Source organism: Peromyscus leucopus, chromosome X (assembly GCF_004664715.2).
Source record: "Peromyscus leucopus breed LL Stock chromosome X, UCI_PerLeu_2.1, whole genome shotgun sequence".
Taxonomy (NCBI): Eukaryota; Metazoa; Chordata; class Mammalia; order Rodentia; family Cricetidae; genus Peromyscus; species Peromyscus leucopus.
Genome location: NC_051083.1, coordinates 103506436 through 103524746, shown reverse-complemented (window position 1 = coordinate 103524746; position 18311 = coordinate 103506436). Strand labels below are relative to the sequence as shown.

The window sequence follows — 18311 nt, the reverse complement described above, 5'->3', positions numbered from 1 at the left end:
ACAAGGAGACCACCCCCCACTGGAAAGCTGTTTTGTTTTGTTTTCATTTGATTTTGTATTTGGCACAAAATCAGTTGAGTTTATTTCTGACACATCTGTTTGAGGTTTCAGGCGACTGACTCTGGTTTATGAAGCTTGTGCAAATCCTGCTGGGTGCATTAATCTTGAAGGGTGGGGAAGACAGCACTGAGGTATTCAGAGGAGGGCATAGCTCTCTGGTGGCAGTCCCTGGTGCCACTGGACTGTTGCCTTCTTGCAGCCCATTAGGGAAAGCATATTCTCCTGTACTTTCCAATACTCAGCCTGAAATAGCAACACCAGCTTTTGCATACCCATAGTTACACCCTCTACCCCCTCATGGCCATCCCAAGTGTCACAGACTGTTTCTTATATTTGGAATGGAGCAGCCTAGTTCCTAGTCTCTGTACTCTTTCCCTCTTCTCTTAGTCCCCAGAACAGAGAAACTTCTGTAGTAGAGTTTCGGACATTAACTGTACAGACATTCATTCAAAAACAAGAGCTACTTTTTGAGAGGATTGCAAGGAAGTAGTATTCTAGGGGCGTTATTTCTCATGATGAAGGGGATGGGAAAAACCACAAGAGTTCAAAGGCAAGTTTTCTTAAACGACCAGTGTGGGCCTACGTCTCATACACTGATTGGGCATGCCTGATCCTTTAGGCCTCCTCCTGTGAAACATGCCCAGGGACAGCAGAGGGCGCTGCATTAGTTTTTTTCCCTAGTGCTGTGATTAAAGGCAATGATCAAAAGCAACTTGGGGAGGAAAGGGTTTATTTCATCTTACACTTCCAGGTGAACAATCCATCACTGAGGGAAGTCAGGACAGGAACTCAAGGCAGGAACATGGGGGCAGGAACTGAAGCAGAGGACACGGAGGAACATTGGTTACTGGCTAGCTCCTCATGGCTTGCTCAGCCTGCTTTCTTATACCACTCAGGACCACCTGCCCAGGGATGGCACCACCCACAATGGGCTGGGCCCTCCTCTATCAAGCAGTGATCAAGAAAATCCCCCAAAGAGTTGTCTACAGGCAATCTGATGAAGCATTTTCTCAATTGAGATTTCTCTTTCCAGATAACTCTGACTTGTGTCAAGTTGGTGGGGGAAGCTAACCAGGATAGGTGATAATATGTCGTAAATGACCATTTTAACCACTGGGTAGAAAACTCCCTTCAAGTGCCAAGATGACAGCACTACATGAAGGTTAATTGATGGCAAGGGTCCCAGACGCCAGGTGGCTGGCATTTTCCTGTAATATAAGCATTTATGGTGCTGAGGCAGGAGGCCCTTCAGTTCAAGACTTGTTTCTTCTCCATAGTGAATTCCCGATTCCCCTGTTTTGAGGCCTTGTCTCAAAACACCAAACACACATACATACACAAAACCAAATGAATCAAGGCTCCTTACATTCAGTGGTCCATAGATCCTGGTGGAAGTATAGAATTGTCCAGTGCCTGCATCCCTTGAAGAGTTTGGGTTCATTTTTAAATAAAAAAAAAATCTATATGTGTGTGGGGTGGGGGTATGTGCACATGAGTGCAGGTTCCCACAGAGGTCAGAGGTGTTGAGTTCCTCTGGAACTGGAGTTACAGGCTATTGTGAGCTGCCTGATGTAGTACATGCTCCTAACCACTGAGCAATCCCTCCAGTCCCAGGGCAGGGCTCTTAGTGGATCATAAATGACCTTCATAGCACTTAAACATTGTGAGGGAGGAAATCCAGGTCTTCACTTGTGTCTGAAATGCTAAGATGGAGCCAATTTTATTCCTTTTCAGACCTTCACCTGATGTCCTCTCTGATGTGTTGGGAACATATGTGCTTAGACGAGGCTTTCTTTATTTGATTACAGTTAAGATATGAGAGTGTATTATTAGCACCTTCCTACTGTAAAATTCATCATTTAAAAAAAGGCCTGTAAAAAGCACTTTTCTTGCCACTCTCAGGCCCAACTCTCATTCTTCAGTTCTTCGTAAGGAGCAATAGACCATCGGCTCTGATTGTTGCCTGCCTGCTTCCTAATCATGGCCTTCAGTATGGGACCTCCATCCCAGGCACTTACTACTCACGAGGAAACAAGAGTGCACAGTGGTTAAGGACACAAGCTATCAATTGCCTTGCAACTGGTAGAATTCTGAGCAGTTACATCATCTCTCAAATCTCATTTTCTCCATATAGATAATGGAGAGCATTACTAGTAAACATTTGTGAGAACAGTGCTGTTTAAATGAGATACATCGGTGGAGTTTTCTCACTGCCTGGCATTTTATAACCCACTAGTGAAAGGTATCTGTCATTGTTTGTAATAATTATCATTAGACCTGGGCTTAGGGATGGTTGATTGTAGCAATAGTTGATTCAGGCTCAGTCCCTAAGTTCCCAATAGAGACTGGTAGCAATAAGGGAGCACTAGAAACCCTGGCCAGGAGTTATCCAGGAGTAAAATCTCGGCAAACTTCCACTGTGTCCATTTTTCTTTGGCTAGTGTCTGGAGGCTCTATGTCTTGAGCTATGCAGAACCTTAGACAGAAGCAAGCAATGTTAGTTCTAGAGAAGAAATAACCCACATTTCATGAATTATTGTAGGCCCAGTTCATAGGACTGGGCATGGCAAACTGTAGATGGTACAGTCTTGCTGAGCAGGAATTTCTAGATTTTTCTTCAACATTCCCAGAAAAATCAACCTTAATGATATGAAGACAAGAAATGAATACTGTCAAGATCCGGCCCAGACAATTCTTGGAGCAAAAAGACTAGAGATTGTAGTGTGGAAGCCAATCTCAGATCATAATCTCAAGATTTCGCTTTTGTAAGCACCAGGCTCCAAAGACATAGCCAAAATTCAAAGAAAGATAAAAAATGAAGCAAGATTTCTAGATAGAATCCAGAATGGGCTAAAACCAAGACTCTGGCTTTAATCAAATAAGAAATTAGGAGTTTCTGACTTTGTTTGGGGATTGGCAAAACTATGCAGAAACCCAGAGGCAAAAACCAAGACTGTTGGCCTTTGATTTCAGTAGGTATTAGACATGAAGGCAAGGAGGCAGGAGATTACTTCCTGAGCCTATTTTTCAGTTGTTATTTTATGTACATACATATGTAAAAGCGTACATACATACATACATACATACACACAGGCACATTCGTGTGTGTGTGTGTGTGTGTGTGTGTGTGTGTGTGTATGTGTGTGTATTCCCTGATGAATTAGCATTCAAATATATGAGTCCGTGGGGGCCATTCTCATTCAAAATACCATACAGCACTTTCAGCTTAGACTTTGATCTATGGAGGCGTCATGGGCATTGTACACACACACACACACACACACACACACACACACACACACACACACACTCAAGGCACATTTGTAGAAGTCAGAGGACAAACTCACAACCTCAGGTGTTTATTTTTACCTTTCAACCTCCTTTGTTTCAGCCAGGGTCTCTTGGCTGTTTTTCTGCTGTATCCATCAGGCCATCTGGCCTGCAACTTCCCAGAGAGTCTCCTGTCTCTGACTCCCATCTCGCCATCGAGCCAGTGGCATTACAGATGCTACTCACCCTAATTTTACATGAGTTCTAGGGATCTGAACTCAGATCCTCATCTTTGCATGGTAGGCACTTTCGCCTACAGAGCCATCTCCCAGACCTTATTAGCAATTTTTCATTTTACATAATGCTAGACTTCATTACGACTTTTTAATATATGTCCGTTTTTTTCTTTTTTTGGCTCATCAGTCTTTCACCAGTTAAGGAACAAAAGAACACCAGTAGCCTGGGAGAAACACCCAAGTTTGAACCTATTCCATTCTCCCTCTTAACAGATCCCACCTCTGCGCTTACGGAAACTTAGTATCAGCCCGAGTACTATCCGATCCCCGAAAGTCTCTAGGGACTCCAGCATAGCCTTTTCTGATGACAAGACACTCAAGAGCTGCAAAAAGAAGATTTCATCACACCATTCACCACCACCAAGAAAGGTGACTATTAGTTCTACTCTCAGGGACTGGTTCAAGGATGGCTGCCCATCAAAGACCTCATGTCTTGTTCTATTTTCTCTTGCCAAGCCCAACTCCAGGGACAGACCAGAGTGGTACTTTGTTTGGAAAAGAAATCGCCACTCTTGGCTTTTGCATAATGGTCTACTTTTTTCATTTAGTTTTACAAACCAGATAATCACCAGTTTAACTCATAAACAATGAAAGACATGGTTTCTGAAATACACAATAGTTTGTGATACGTTCAGTTATTTTATGAAAACTAAAATAGAGCTTTTTTAACAAAAGCAAACACTGTACACTTTTATTTTATTAAGAAGTCTTTTATTCATTTTGCATACCAACCACAAAAAAGTCAGAGGTTAGGTAATATAATATTATTTCCCAATTGTCTACTGAAATAAAAGGCAGTTGGCACACGAGTGGGAGTGTGCGTATGTGTTTTGTATGTTTAGATCTGCCAACCAAATAGTATCCATTAACAATTGGCAAATTAGTAGATTGTACTCATATTGACAGCTCCATTTTCAAATTAATTTGTGTTTATCTTAATTGGTGGTTGTGAACTTACTTGGATTTAGAATTTGGAGCCATTAGTACTGGGAACTAAAAGTAAACAGAAACACAATTTATACCAAAAATAACTGTTGGAACAAAACTATTTTGTTGTTAAAATTCTGTAAAGGCATCTGGGGTTATAGCCCAGTGACATTGTACTTGGTTAGCATTTGCAAGGCTCCAACTTAAAAAACAGTTTACATGAAGAAAAGCAGCCTTTGGTTAGAGCAAAGTTAAAGCACAGACTGATAGTAAGGGGATGGGAATCATTCATTTATGGAATTGGGTTATGACTATTTTCTGCAGAGCACCACTAAATCAGATGGATTGGAATAGGCAGTCTGAGTTGGTGGGAAGATTGAATTAGATACCATTTTTTATTGTGGGAAAATGTGGTTAACATAAAATTAATCATGAAAACTATTTTTAGAGTACAGTTCAGTGGGATTACATATACCCATCATCACTATCTAGGTCCAGAGTTTGTTTGATTCTCCTAAACGGAAACCCAGTACCTGTGAAGCAGTGACTCCTCTTTTCTATCTTCTGTCAACCACTGACAACACTAATTCAGTTTCTCTGTCTTTATTTTCATATTTGATATAAATGGAACGAATAATATGAGGACTTTATAGATAGCTTCTTTCACTTAGCATATTGGTTTTGAAGTTCACCCATGTTGCAGCATGTATCAGAGCCTCATTCCTGTTCATAGCTGAGTAACTGTCCTTTGTAGGTATCACACTCTGTTTAGTCATTCATCCTTTGATGGATATTTGTGCCTCAAAAACAGAACAGCCTCTCAGATCGAACTGAGTTGAGTCAGGTTAATATAAAGCAGAAGTTGAGTCTTTGGGATTACAGTGTAATTGTTCATCATCCCCAGACATTAGTGTCTGTGCTCTTTCGGCCATGATTCCAGATTTATCACTTTACTATGGTGAATCCAGGGGGCACTCAGTTGGCAGCACACAGTTCTAAGGAAGCGACTTTCATTGGCATCCCGTAGACAAACTGGCCTGGGTAGATGATTCTTTAAGCAGATAGGTGGCTCAGTTTACCCATTCTGGCCCCTAACTCTTATCCCCAAATGCTTCCCCACAAACCCAGTTCCCATTGTCTTCTCACCGAACAACAAGAAGGAAACTAAGCAGAATAGAAAACATCCAGATAGGTCAGAGTAAACAATGACTACATCTCTACGTTTTGGGAGCAATTTGCAGGTTTTTCCTTCTCTCAGCTGCTTCCCTCTACTGGCAGAAGGGGGAAATGCATGCCATCAATTACTGCCGTAGGTGCTCAGGCTTGCTTTCTCAGAGTCCCCTGGGGTTGGAATTGGGAGGCTTACTTAAGCAGTTGCCACCACAGTCTCTTTCTTCCACAAGTCCTTAGGTGGAGAGTGGGATTCTGGGATGTTTCAGTTTCAGTCTGAAAAGTACGTGGCTTTCTCCTAGATAACTCTCCCTCCTGCTGATTTAGACCTCTAATCTAGTACAGGGGCTCCACTTCTTTACATTAGGCAAGAAAGGCAGAGAGCATGAGTAGTTATCTCTGCACATCACATATGACATGTGACTCTGTGTCTGATCTCAGTGTTTGTCATGCAGAGGAATCCAAATATCCCCTAGTAGATAGTTGAACTGAGCAGGGTGTAATTCCCCTCACACTTTAACCAGGGGATCTCCTTGCCTAATGCTTCCCAGTACCCCATTATCCTCATAACTTTGGTCATCTTTAGCCACAAGGCAGTGATGGAACTCTTTTTTCAGTATTGTGTTTAAGAGGAAAAAATAATTGTATGGGAAAGAAGTCACACACACAGGACCAAGTAAATCTTCTCCCTTGTGAACAGGGTGGCCCAGGTTAAAGTCACAGCTGATTAAATACCCCATCTTAGTGGGGTTAGGTTCTTTACAGTTCTTCCATTATGTTGGCTAATGGAGTTCATTTAGGTCGCCGCACAGCTGCTTCTTTCAATCACGATTCTTGTGTTAGTTTTGGTGGCTTTCCTCATAATTAATTCACTCTTCATGTTTATAAGTAAGTCTCTGAAACTCAGAGCATCCTTTGTTAAATTCATGTGATAAATCAGAGGGGAGTGGAATAACACCTTCCAGTTATCATGTGGAAATTGGCAGTGTACAGAGCACTTGGTTTTCTCTCTAAGATTTTAAGATAGAAAAGGAAAGATACTAGCTGTCCATTTTAGGTGAAACAAGTGACTCAGAGAGGTGAAAGAATTTGGACAAGGCCACAGAGCTGATCAGAGATAAAGCTGAAACTTGAACCCGGGATCCCTACCCATGGTCCATAGCACTTTTCACTGAGCTATGTGACTTTTAGCAGCCCTACAAATTCTAACTGTCGATCAATGTGTGACAGTTGCAATGACATTGTTTATTATTAGCTAATACAACGGGGAAGCTGACACCTACCTCACCACCACCATATTAAATGTGGGCTACCCTATAGGAGGTGTTTCCTGGGGGAAAGGCATTGTGTTAAACACTTCTCATGTGTCGTCTTAGTTGATCTTTGCCAACAGCACAGCAACGCCTCTATTATTGACTGAGACTTAAAGGGGTTAAGAAACTTGAGTCAGGAAATGGTATGGCCAGAACCTCAAATTAAGTGCTATTTAATTTCACACAGGAGGAAACCCAGGGCCTCATGTTCCCGGAGAACATGCTTTACCCTGTGTGCACTCAGCCGCCATGCAGCATGTTCTGATTTTTAAGTGATTAAATGAAAAAGAAATGAAGTGATTGTGCTAGGCTACATCTGCACTTCCACCTCCTAGAATGTTGAAGTTGGAAAGGGCTGGCCTCAGCACTTTTTATGTACCAAGGATTTGAGCGAATCGGTAGCTGAGTGGGCACCATCAGGAATGGGGACATAGACTTCTTTAGCACATCCAGGGAATACACAGCAACAACAAAAACCTACCGGTAATAAGAACTCTTACAACCTGTGCCAGCATCTCTTAGCACAAACACCTTTTACTGGGAACAGTTTTTCCACCAAGATCTGTGATTCCTCTGGAGACATTACTAAGGCAGTGTACTTTACAGCCTCGGCTCACACAGACCCAGGCTCCACAGCATCTCAGTGTCAGATCCTCCTGGACACCTACAGAAATATTCGCCAACCTTCCCCAAAATATTTGATGAAACCTGGGCCTAATAGTCCCTAGGTTTCCAATTTTTAAAGGTTGGCTCTCACCATATAGCTAGCCTAGGCTGGCCATGCACTCCAAAACCTGCTGCAGCCTCTCAATTGCTGGGCTTCCAGACTGTGCCAAAGCACATGACTACTATTCTTACTTAACACAAGAGAAGAATTTTCTCTGTCCTGAGAAGCCAACCCATACTGTTCTCTATCTGTTAATCCCAAAGATGGGAAGAGAAAGACCATCGACTCAAATCACCATGGTCAAATTAGTTAAAGCAAGTTTTTGTATTCATGTACATGGGCTGCCTTCCCATAAGGCAAGGTGCAAGAGGTCAGCATTGGATGTAAGGAAGACAAGGCTTTTTTTTTTATAGCTGAGGGGTAGGGGTTACAGGAGTAGAATATAAGCATAACAAGTTAGTCCTAACAACCACCTGAAACAAAGACATGATTGCAAGATGGCATAACAAGGTAGTCATAACAACAGGTGGTCATATGACCTTTGGAAACAAATGCAGGTTGCAAGATGTTTTTGAAACAAAGACATGATTGCCATTCCTGGAACAGACAGTACAGAACCATTTGTAGTTAAGGTTACAGGTGGGGCATAATCCAACCCTTGAGAAACCGAGGTTTAATTATAAACAGGAATGAACCCAGTGTGTCTTTACTGTAAAATGGCGTTTTTTAAATTTTATTTTACAATACCATTCAGTTCTACATATCAGCCACGGGTTCCCCTATTCTCCCCCATCCCACCCCTTCCCCTTACCCCCAGCCTACCCACCATTCCCACCTCCTCCAGGGCAAATCCTCCCCCGAGGACTGCAATCAACTTGGTAGACTCAGTCCAGGCAGGTCCAGTCCCTTCCTCCCAGACTGAGCCAAGTGTCCCTGCATAAGCTCCAGGTTTCAAACAGCCAATTCATGCAATGAGCACAGGATTTGGTCCCACTGCCTAGTTGCCTCCCAAACTGATCAAGCCAATCAACTGTCTCACCTATTCAGAGGGCCTGATCCAGCTGGGGGCCCTCAGCCTTTGGTTCATAGTTCATGTGTTTCCATTCATTTGGCTATTTTTTTCAATAATTGAGTAAAACCGAAATTTATTATCAGCCACAGTCGTCCTAGGGACCTCCATGCTATATATATAGCCTCCATGGTTCTATGGGTTGTGGTCTGATTGTTCTTTATTTTATATCTAGAATCCACTTATGAGTGAGTACATACCATGACTGTCTTTCTGGGTTTGGGTTAGCTCACTCAGGATGATTTTTTCTAGTTCCATCCATTTGCCTGCAAATTTCATGCTTTCATTGTTTTTCTCTGCTGAGTAGTACTCCATTGTGTATATGTACCACATTTTTTTTCATCCATTCTTCCGTTGATGGACATCTAGGTTGTTTCCAGGTTCTGGCTATTACAAATAGTGCTGCTATGAACATAGCTGAGCATGTATCTTTATGGTATGAATCATCATTCCTTGGGTATATGCCCAAGAGTGGGATGGCTGGGTCTTGAGGTAGTTCGATCCCTAATTTTCTGAGAAACTGCCATACTGATTTCCACAGTGGTTGTACAAGTTGTAAAATGGCTTTTAAGCCTACTATGGAGGCAGGCTGGTTCTTCATATCCCTTCACCAGTATCTTATCAACTACAAAGAAAGAAAGGGAAGCCTAACACAGAGAGAAAAAGATGCAATCATTAAAAGGATGACCTAAGGGTGCATTTTTGACTGAGCTGCTTCCTGCTAGGTCTAAATACTTGATAGGAGGGAAAATAGAACTGAAATGTGTTTTAAGTTTTCAAAGCACCTCCATTAACCTAGCTAATAGTAAGAGTGTCTAGTCCAATCCCTACCAACCAGTACTGAGAGATCCCCTTGCTTTGCCCAAATCCCCAATCAGCTTTCTTTCCCAGGAAGGATGTCCATATATTCAATCCTCTCTTACACACAGAAGAGGGGAAAACACCTCCATCTTCCTTAACACTGTGCACATGGGTACAGATAGTGTGAGTTTGTCTGAGTTCAGATGGAGGAGCTGGGAAAAGAGATCTAGAGAAAGGAGTCCCTTTCCCTTTCCTCGCTTTTCCTTTCAGAGTCCTGCCAGAAGGGCATTTGATTTAGTGTTCCTAGGTAACTCATACTATCTTAGGATTGACTCCCTTGGTAAGTGTTCTAGGGAGATACTAAACAATATGGCTGAAAGAAGAGATGAGGCATAAGAAGGAACCAGAAAAAATCCATAGATTCCTCTAAGACAATTAATGGGATTATTTATGAACTCCATATGCTTTCATTTGAAAATGTGCTAGATCAGTTGTCAGTTCTTATTCTCTACTCTGGCCCTAAAATACCTAAAATAACAATCTGAAAGTCTGCCAAGCCATTCCCAGGCTCTTCTGATATTTTTATGCTCCAGCTTTGAATACTAGGGATTGAACTCAGGGTCTTTCACATGCTGAACACATGCTCTACCACTGAGCCATACCTCCAGTTACTGTCAGGTCTCACTTCTGGATGATTTTAATATGGGGCTCCCTGAATCCTATGTTAAGAAATACTGTTCAGAGCTCTAGAGTATATACAGTTTGTTTATCCCACTGGCAGATTATAGGAAATATGTAAATCCAAAGATACTCCATTTCCACATAACTTACTGTGAGCCGACAACAGAGCCTCTGGGGCTAGTTTGAACCGTATGTCTGAGTGCAAAGCCCCATAGGTGATTTTTCTGTGTAGTTTTTAGTTCAGATTGGAGGGTAGATGTAGGTCAGTGCTTGATCAATGAGAGTTGAACTGGTACAAGAAGACTAGCAGTTGAAGTTAAGTTTGATGGCTTCTTGGCTGTGACTGTGATGGGAATGAATTAACTCCCTCTTCTACACACCCAACCTGGAAATTGACAGGTTCTTGTTTAGACTGATCTTTCTGTGACACTGTAGAATAGTCACTGGAGCAAAAACTGCTATTATGTAGTGTTCATACTTGCAAGGTTTGGGAGGTCAATCAAATTAAAATTGCTCTTTTTTTTTGCCATTTTGGCATCGTATGTTGGCTTTTATACAAGACAAGTTGCATGGTATCGTTTTAGGGTTTCCACATCTAGATCTGTTTCATTTAACTGGAAATAGTGAGGTCTTAGATAAAATGACTAAAATGACACGGAAAACACAGGAGCTTGCTTGGCCAACATTTAGACCAGCAAATCTGGTAGAAGCTTTTAACGCAATTAATTCACCAGTTAAAATCATTGCTAAACAACAACTATACACACACACACACACACACACACACACACAGTGTATATAAAGAGTATACTCAGTCTAAAGAGGCAAAGCAAGGAAAGGGTAGGCACATTCAGTTGGCACATTTCCGGTCTTGTAATCACAAGGACTTGAGTTTGACCCTCAGAATTCACTTTAAAAAAGACAAAAGAAAATGCCAGGTATGGTGGCATTTACTTATAATCTTAGCACTGAAGAGGTGGAGACAAGTAGATCCCTGAAGCTTGCCAGCGACCCAAAATAGCCTACATCGTGAGTTCTAGGCCAATGAGAGACCCTTTCTCAAAGGGAAACGGCAGCTAGCACCTGAGCAGCAACATCTGAACTTGTCCTCCGGCCTCTGTGTGCATGCTTGTGCACACAGATGCACAGAACAAACAGACAAACTGAAAACATGAAATTTCTTCTTTATGGAGCTCAAACTGCAATGGAAAATATGGACAATGAAAGAGATTATGAGAGACAGTGATGAAAGTGTTAGGGGGAAAATGATGAAAGAAAGAGGTGGAGCTGGGGAGATGGTTCAGTGGGTAAAGCGCTTGCTGTACAAGCATGAGAACCTGAACTCAGAGCCTATGGAAAAACCAGTTGTGGCAGATCCAGGGGGAGGGGGCAAAGACAGATGGATCCCAGGGCCTCACCAGCCAGTCTAGCCAAAATGGCAAGTTCTAAGTTCATTGAGAGACCTTGTCTCAAGAAATAAGGTGGAGTGTAGCTGTTTTTTTTCTCGTTGGGGGCCTGCCACCCAGCTCCCAAATAAACACACGGAGACTTATTCCTACTTATGAATGCCTGGCCTTAGCTTGGCTTGTTTCTTGCCAACTTTTCTCAACTGTAAATTATCCCCATTTACCTTTTGCCTCTGGGCTTTTATCTTTTTCTTAGTTCTGTATTTCTTACTTTCACTCTTACTCCATGGCTGGCTGTGTGGCTGGGCAGCTGGCCCCTTATGTCCTCTTCCTTCTCTGGTTACTTCTTTTCCTCCCACATTTCTCCTATTTATTCTCTCTGCCTGCCAGCCCCACCTATCCTTTCTCTTGCCTTGCTATTGGCTGTTCAGCTCTTTATTAGACCAATTAGATGTTTTAGATAGACATAGTAACACAGCTTCACAGAGTTAAACAAATGCAAGATAAAATAATGCCACACATCTTTGCATCATTAAACAAATGTTACACAGTATAAACAAATGTAACACATTTTAAAATAATATTCCACGAGCCAGGGTGGTGGTGGCGCACGCCTTTAATCCCAGCACTCGGGAGGCAGAGGTAGGAGGATCTCTGTGAGTTCGAGGCCAGCCTGAGCTACAGAGCGAGTTCCAGGACAGGCTCCAAAGCTACACAGAGAAACCCTGTCTTGAAAAACAAAAACAAAAACAAAAACAAAACAAACAACTAATATTCCACAACAGTGGAGAGTGATAGAGGAAGACATCTGATATGTTGACCTCTGGCCTTCATGGGTGCACAAATGGGCAAGGCCACCTGCATACACATGCACAGCACACGGTACACACACACACACACACACACACACACACACACACACACACACACACACACACACCAATGATAAGTAGTTTGGCTTTGGAAGGCTTCCATGAGAAGACAGATTCTGAGCAGAGACCACACGTAAGTGAGGGAGCTTACATACATGAACATGGTAGATAACATGCCTATCAGTACAAAAGCCTCTGGAGAGCATGTTTAGACTGCAGAGCAGCAAATCAACAGTGTTTCTGGATCAGCAAATGGTAGAAAGTTTAGGACAGAGAAACAAGAAAGAGACACAGTCATGTGAGGTTGACTGGGGCATAGATCTTACCATATACTCCTAAGAGGCCAGAACCATAAGATGATCTTTACAAAGCTCAGAACAATAAAACAAGGGATGTCATTCCATGTGTTGAGCAGTCAATTAGTAATTGTAAGTGATGACACAAGCCAAATAAATTATCCTGGGAAGAGGTGTTTATAAATTAATGGATGACAGCTGCATAAAGAAGTTAAGAAAAGCCAGGCGGTGATGGCGCACACCTTTAATCCCAGCACTCGGGAGGCAGAGGCAGGCAGATCTCAGAATTTGAGGCCAGCCTGGTCTACAGAGTGAGTTCCAGGACAGCCGGGGCTACACAAAAATCCATGTGTCGAAAAACAAACAAACAAACAACAACAACAACAACAAGTTAAGAAAAGCTTGGGGCCTCTGGCTAGTGCTGTGTGGTTGACCCCTACAAAACAGCTGCAGTATCCCTTTAGATTAGAGGTGAAACCAGAAAGGTGATCTCTGTTAATCAGTACCCCAACCCATTAGCACTGCTTAGTTCCCTACACTGAAATTGCAGACCATAAAAGGATCATATTTAGGGCCATGATAAGCAGCTGAGGTTATCCCTGTATCAGCATACAGTGTTCATAGGTAATGTGGGACCATGTGAACTCTGCCTCTTGCCAAGGGGTCTCTGACACCATGCAACACTACTTTAAAAAGGACTTAGTGGCGTCATGTGTCCAGGAGTGAGATGACACATCACCTGCTATTCAATGTGACTTCTTTGCAGGTACTTAGGAGTAGGTGAGCTCTGGTATGTCTCTTGCCGGTGGAGCAAATGTTGTGCCCATAATCCCCCAGGGGACTATTTCAAAGTTCCCACCAAGGAATGGAACCAGGTATCCCAGAACCAAGTAGTTTGGGGAGATGGAGCCAACCATAGTGAGGACTAGGTTATAGCATCTGTCTATTCTTCATTTGAGGTGGAAAAAGTCAGTTCCCAGAGTCTTCCTATCAGCTTTGGATCCATGAACAGTATATATAAAGTTAGTGGGCTCTCTATGAAAACACAGCTTGCACATAGGCCTTCTTTCAACTGGATTTTCTCTCTGCACTTAAATCTCCAATACATCAGCCCTGAAACCCCATAGACTTTCATTCATACAAGGATGCACCTCGCTCCCTAGCCAGATGTCTTCTTGTCACTAATAAGTAAAGATGGGACACAAGAACAAACAAACATTCCACCTTGTAAACTCCACTACATGCTTGTGTTCTAATTGTGAGGGCAACAGGACACCCCTGGTTGCTTCCTGAGTGAGGGGGCACCCCAAATTTCTTCATATTTCTTGCTTTTCTTTACAAAGGAACCAAAGTGTGGCATTTATACAGAAAGGGGAAAGAAAGAGAGCAGTCATCCATGAAAGGTTTTCTTAGGCATTCCTTAGCAAGGGAGAAGCATTTTCGGCTTCAAGGGCAGTGGCAGCATCTGCATAGATTGATTCATGTATTTTTTTCCACACTACAGAGCGTCTCGGAAATGTCCTCAGATCTATCACAATCCTCTCAAAGCAGCACGCAGCAGCTCTTGGGGTTCAGTGCCCCAGCCACTTCACAAGGCTGTTTGGATTCTTCAGCTGCTAAATACAAGATAACTTTAAGTCCCCGGAAACTGAAGAGGAAGAAGACAATTTCCTTGTCTGTAAGTCTCTCAAGAGATTCTGCATCAAACTGTGAGAAAAGATGAGTTCTGGCCTGTGCCCACTGCAGTTAGGAAACTGTATGTGTATAGATGTGTCTGCCCTTCAGACCCTGGGCCATGGCATTGTTACCTACAAAGTTTATGCTTCAGAACCATGCAACTGAATTTTAAAAAAAAAAGATGCCCAAAATATCTCATCATGCTTTAAGTTTGTGGTTTTGTGTTGGGCCACATTCAGAGATATCCCTGGCCAAGTGTGGCCATGTGCTGCCTGAGGGCTACAGGCTGGACACAGCTGATGGGTGACACAGTAGGAATAGTAATGTTTATACCACATTGTCTTGACCTTGATGCATGTAGTGGGTGAGAAAGACTGTGTTGGTTGCATGAAATATCCTGTCTATTCGACACTTCTATAAAAGGGAAAACAGAAGCAGAGTTAACCCTATACAACCTACTTATTGGTCTAGTGCCTGGAAATCCCCTCAGTCCTCTCTGCAGAGGGTATTCAAGCCTAGTCTGGATGAAGACTCACTTATGTATTTATTTACTGATCATATGAGACCCATAAACTGCTGTGTTTCTCCACTCATTTTGAGACCAGGCTTTCAGCAACTCCAGTCATTCAGAATTCAGGTGATAACTGTTCCAAAGACCTCCACACGTTGCCACAGAGTTCTGTATGAGTTACTAGCAAGCAGAGCTATATTTAGGCAAAGCTAGGAAGTTAGAATCATGGCAGTGGGGTTTGGAGAGATAGCTCAACGGTTGATAGCTCATATGCTCTCAGTACCCATGTCAGGTGACTTACAGTTCCCTGTAACTTCAGGTTCAGTAATCCAATGTCCTCTTCTGGACTCTTTAGGTACCTGCAGCTACACATGCACAGACCCACACAAAGGCACATAATTAAAATAAAAGCATATTTTAAAAATATTTTCTTAAATATCACCTGTGTTCAAGGCTATTCCTCACTTTCTCTTCTATCAGGTTCAGTGTATCTGGTTTTATATTGAGGTCTTTGATCCACTTGGACTTTTTTGTTCAGGGTGATAAATATGGATCTATTTCTATTCTTTTACATGTGGACATTCAGTTTGACCAGCTTTCTTTTTTCCATTGTATAATTTTGCTTTTTTGTTGAAAATCATGTATTCATAGGTGTGTGGATTTACTTCTAGGTCTTCGATTTGATTCCATTGATTAACCTGTCTGTTTTTAAGCAATTTTAATTATTATTTCTCTGTAGTACAGCTCAAAATCAGAGATGGTGATTTTTCAGAAGTTCTTTTATTGTATAGGATTATTTTAGCTATCCCTGTTTTTTTGTTTTTCCATATGAAGTTGAGTATTATTCTTTCAAGGTCTGTAAAGGATTGTTGTTGTTGTTGTTGTTGTTTGCTTTTGCTCTTTTGGGGGGCCTGCCACTCAGCTCCCAAATAAATCACACACAGAGGCATATTATTACTTATAAATGCCTGGCCTTAGCTTGACTTGTTTCTTGCCAACTTTTCTTAACTGTAAATTATTCCAACTACCTTTTGCCCCTGGGCTTTTACCTTTTTTTTAGTTCTGTAATTCTTACTTTCACTCTTACTCCATGGCTGGCTGTGTAGCTGGGTGGCTGGACCCTTGCCTCCTCCTTCTTCTCTAGCTACTTCTTTTCCTCCCAGATCTCTCCTATTTATTCTCTCTGCCTGCCAGCCCCACCTATCCTTTCTCCTGCCTCACTATTGGCCATTCAGCTCTTTATTAGACCATCAGGTGTTTTAGACAGGCATGTAACACAACCTTGCAGAGTTAAACAAATGCAAGATAAAATAATGTGGCACATCTTTGCATTATTAAACAAATGATTCCATAGCATACAGAAGTAACACATCTTAAAATAATATTGTACAACAAATTGTGTTGTGATTTTAATGGAGAGTGCATTGAATCTGTAGATTGCTTTTGGTAAGATGACCATTTTTATTACGTTAATCCTACCTATCCATCAGAATGTGAGGTCTTTCCATCTTCTGATGTCTTCTTCAGTTTCTTTCTCAGAGACATGAGGTTCTCGTCATACAGGTCATTCACTTGCTTGGTTAGAGTTTCCCCAAGATATTTTATATTATTTGTGGCTATTGTGAAGGGTGTTGTTTCTCTGATTTCTTTCTCAGCCCATGTATTATTTGCTGAAGATGTTTATCAGCTATAGGAGTTCCCTGGTAGAATTTTTTGGGTCTCTTATGTATACTATTATATCATCTGCAAATAATGATACTTTAACTTCTTTTTTCCAATTCATAACTTTGATCTCCTTTAGTTGTCTTATTGCTTTAACTAAAACTTCAAGTACTATATTGAATAAATATAGAGAGAATGGACTGCTTTGTCTTGCCCCTGATTTTAGTGGAATTGCTTTGAGTTTCTCTTCATTTGATTTGATGTTTGCTGTAGGCTTGCTGTATATTGCTTTTATTGTGTTTAGGTATGTCCTTTGTATTCCTGATCTCTCCAAGACTTTTATTATGAGGGGTGTTGGATTTTGTCAAAGGATTTTTCAGTATCTAGCAAGATCATCATGTGGGTTTTTTTTCAGTTTGTTTATATGCTGGATCACATGACAGATTTTCATATGTTGAACCATCCCTGCATCTCTGGGATGAAGACCACTTGATTATGGTGGATGAATTTTTTGATGTGGTCTTGGATTTGGTTTGTGAGTATTTTTGCATCGGGCTTACAGAGACTAAACTGACAACCAGGGAGCCTGCATGGGATTGACCTAAGCTCTCTGCATATATGTTATGGTTGTGTAACTTGGTGTTCTTGTGGAACTCCTAACTGTGTGAGTGGGGGCTGTCCCGAATGCTTTGGCTCATTCTTGGGACCCTACACCTTATCTAGGTTGGCTTGCCCAGCCTTAATACATGGGGGAGGTTCTTAGTTTCACTGCAACTTGATATACCATGTTTTGTTGATATCCATGGGAAGCCTGCACTTTTCTGAATAGAAATGGAGGAGTGGATGCTGGGGGTGGGAGTGGAATAGAGGAGGCAGGGTTGTAGGGACTGGGAAGAGAGGAGGGAGGGGAAACTGTGTTTGGGGTGTAGAATGAATATATATAGATAAAATCACATGCATAAGGACCTAAGTTTGATCCCCAATACCCATATAAAAAGATGGGTACAAGGAAAGATTAGCCTCCTGCATGTTGTCCTCTGGTCTCCACACACTCTCTGTGGCACATACACATACATTTGTACATGAGTGTGCACACACAAACACACATAAATAAATGAATGTAATAAAAAACCTTTAAAAAAGAAAACAAAGAACTAATGCTTTTGTAAGAGATTTCCAATTAAAGTTAAGAAATCAAAGATACTGGTGTTTAAAAGGATGTGTCAGCAAAAACAATTTTGCCATTCAAATACCCAATTAATTCTTTGGGTATTCTAGACTAAAATAGATGGAAGAGACCCAAAGATTGGCTAGCACAAGTATTTTATAGGGAGAGCATGAAAGTACAAATAATGCAGGTACTCATCCAAAGTTGCCTCTGTCTTTCAGACGCTATACCTATGAAGTCTCACTATCATGACAGCCTAAACATGGGCTGAACAATGACACATTCATAGATAAGCCAAAGTGACTGAGAGAAACCCCATGAGGGCCCAACCCTACACAAAGAACTACAGGCAACTAAGGAATACTAAGATCGGGAGAAATAGTCTTCCTTGGGGAAAAGCATATCAATTGATTTATCAATACCAAATGGTCAACCCTGAAAACATACATAGAAGTAACATTATAT

The 18311-nt window shown here is 41.7% G+C and overlaps 1 protein-coding gene across 1 annotated transcript in view; it reads left to right on the top strand.

The window, feature by feature from the left end:
- Window positions 1–18311, top strand: part of Kiaa1210 (KIAA1210 ortholog) — a 50751-nt gene that overhangs the window by 17267 nt on the left and 15173 nt on the right. The window contains exons 6-8 of the mRNA XM_037198799.1: window positions 3840–4108; window positions 13595–13703; window positions 14333–14506. Of these exons, the coding sequence (XP_037054694.1) occupies window positions 3840–4108; window positions 13595–13703; window positions 14333–14506 (552 nt within the window). The remainder of the gene's footprint in view (window positions 1–3839; window positions 4109–13594; window positions 13704–14332; window positions 14507–18311) is intronic.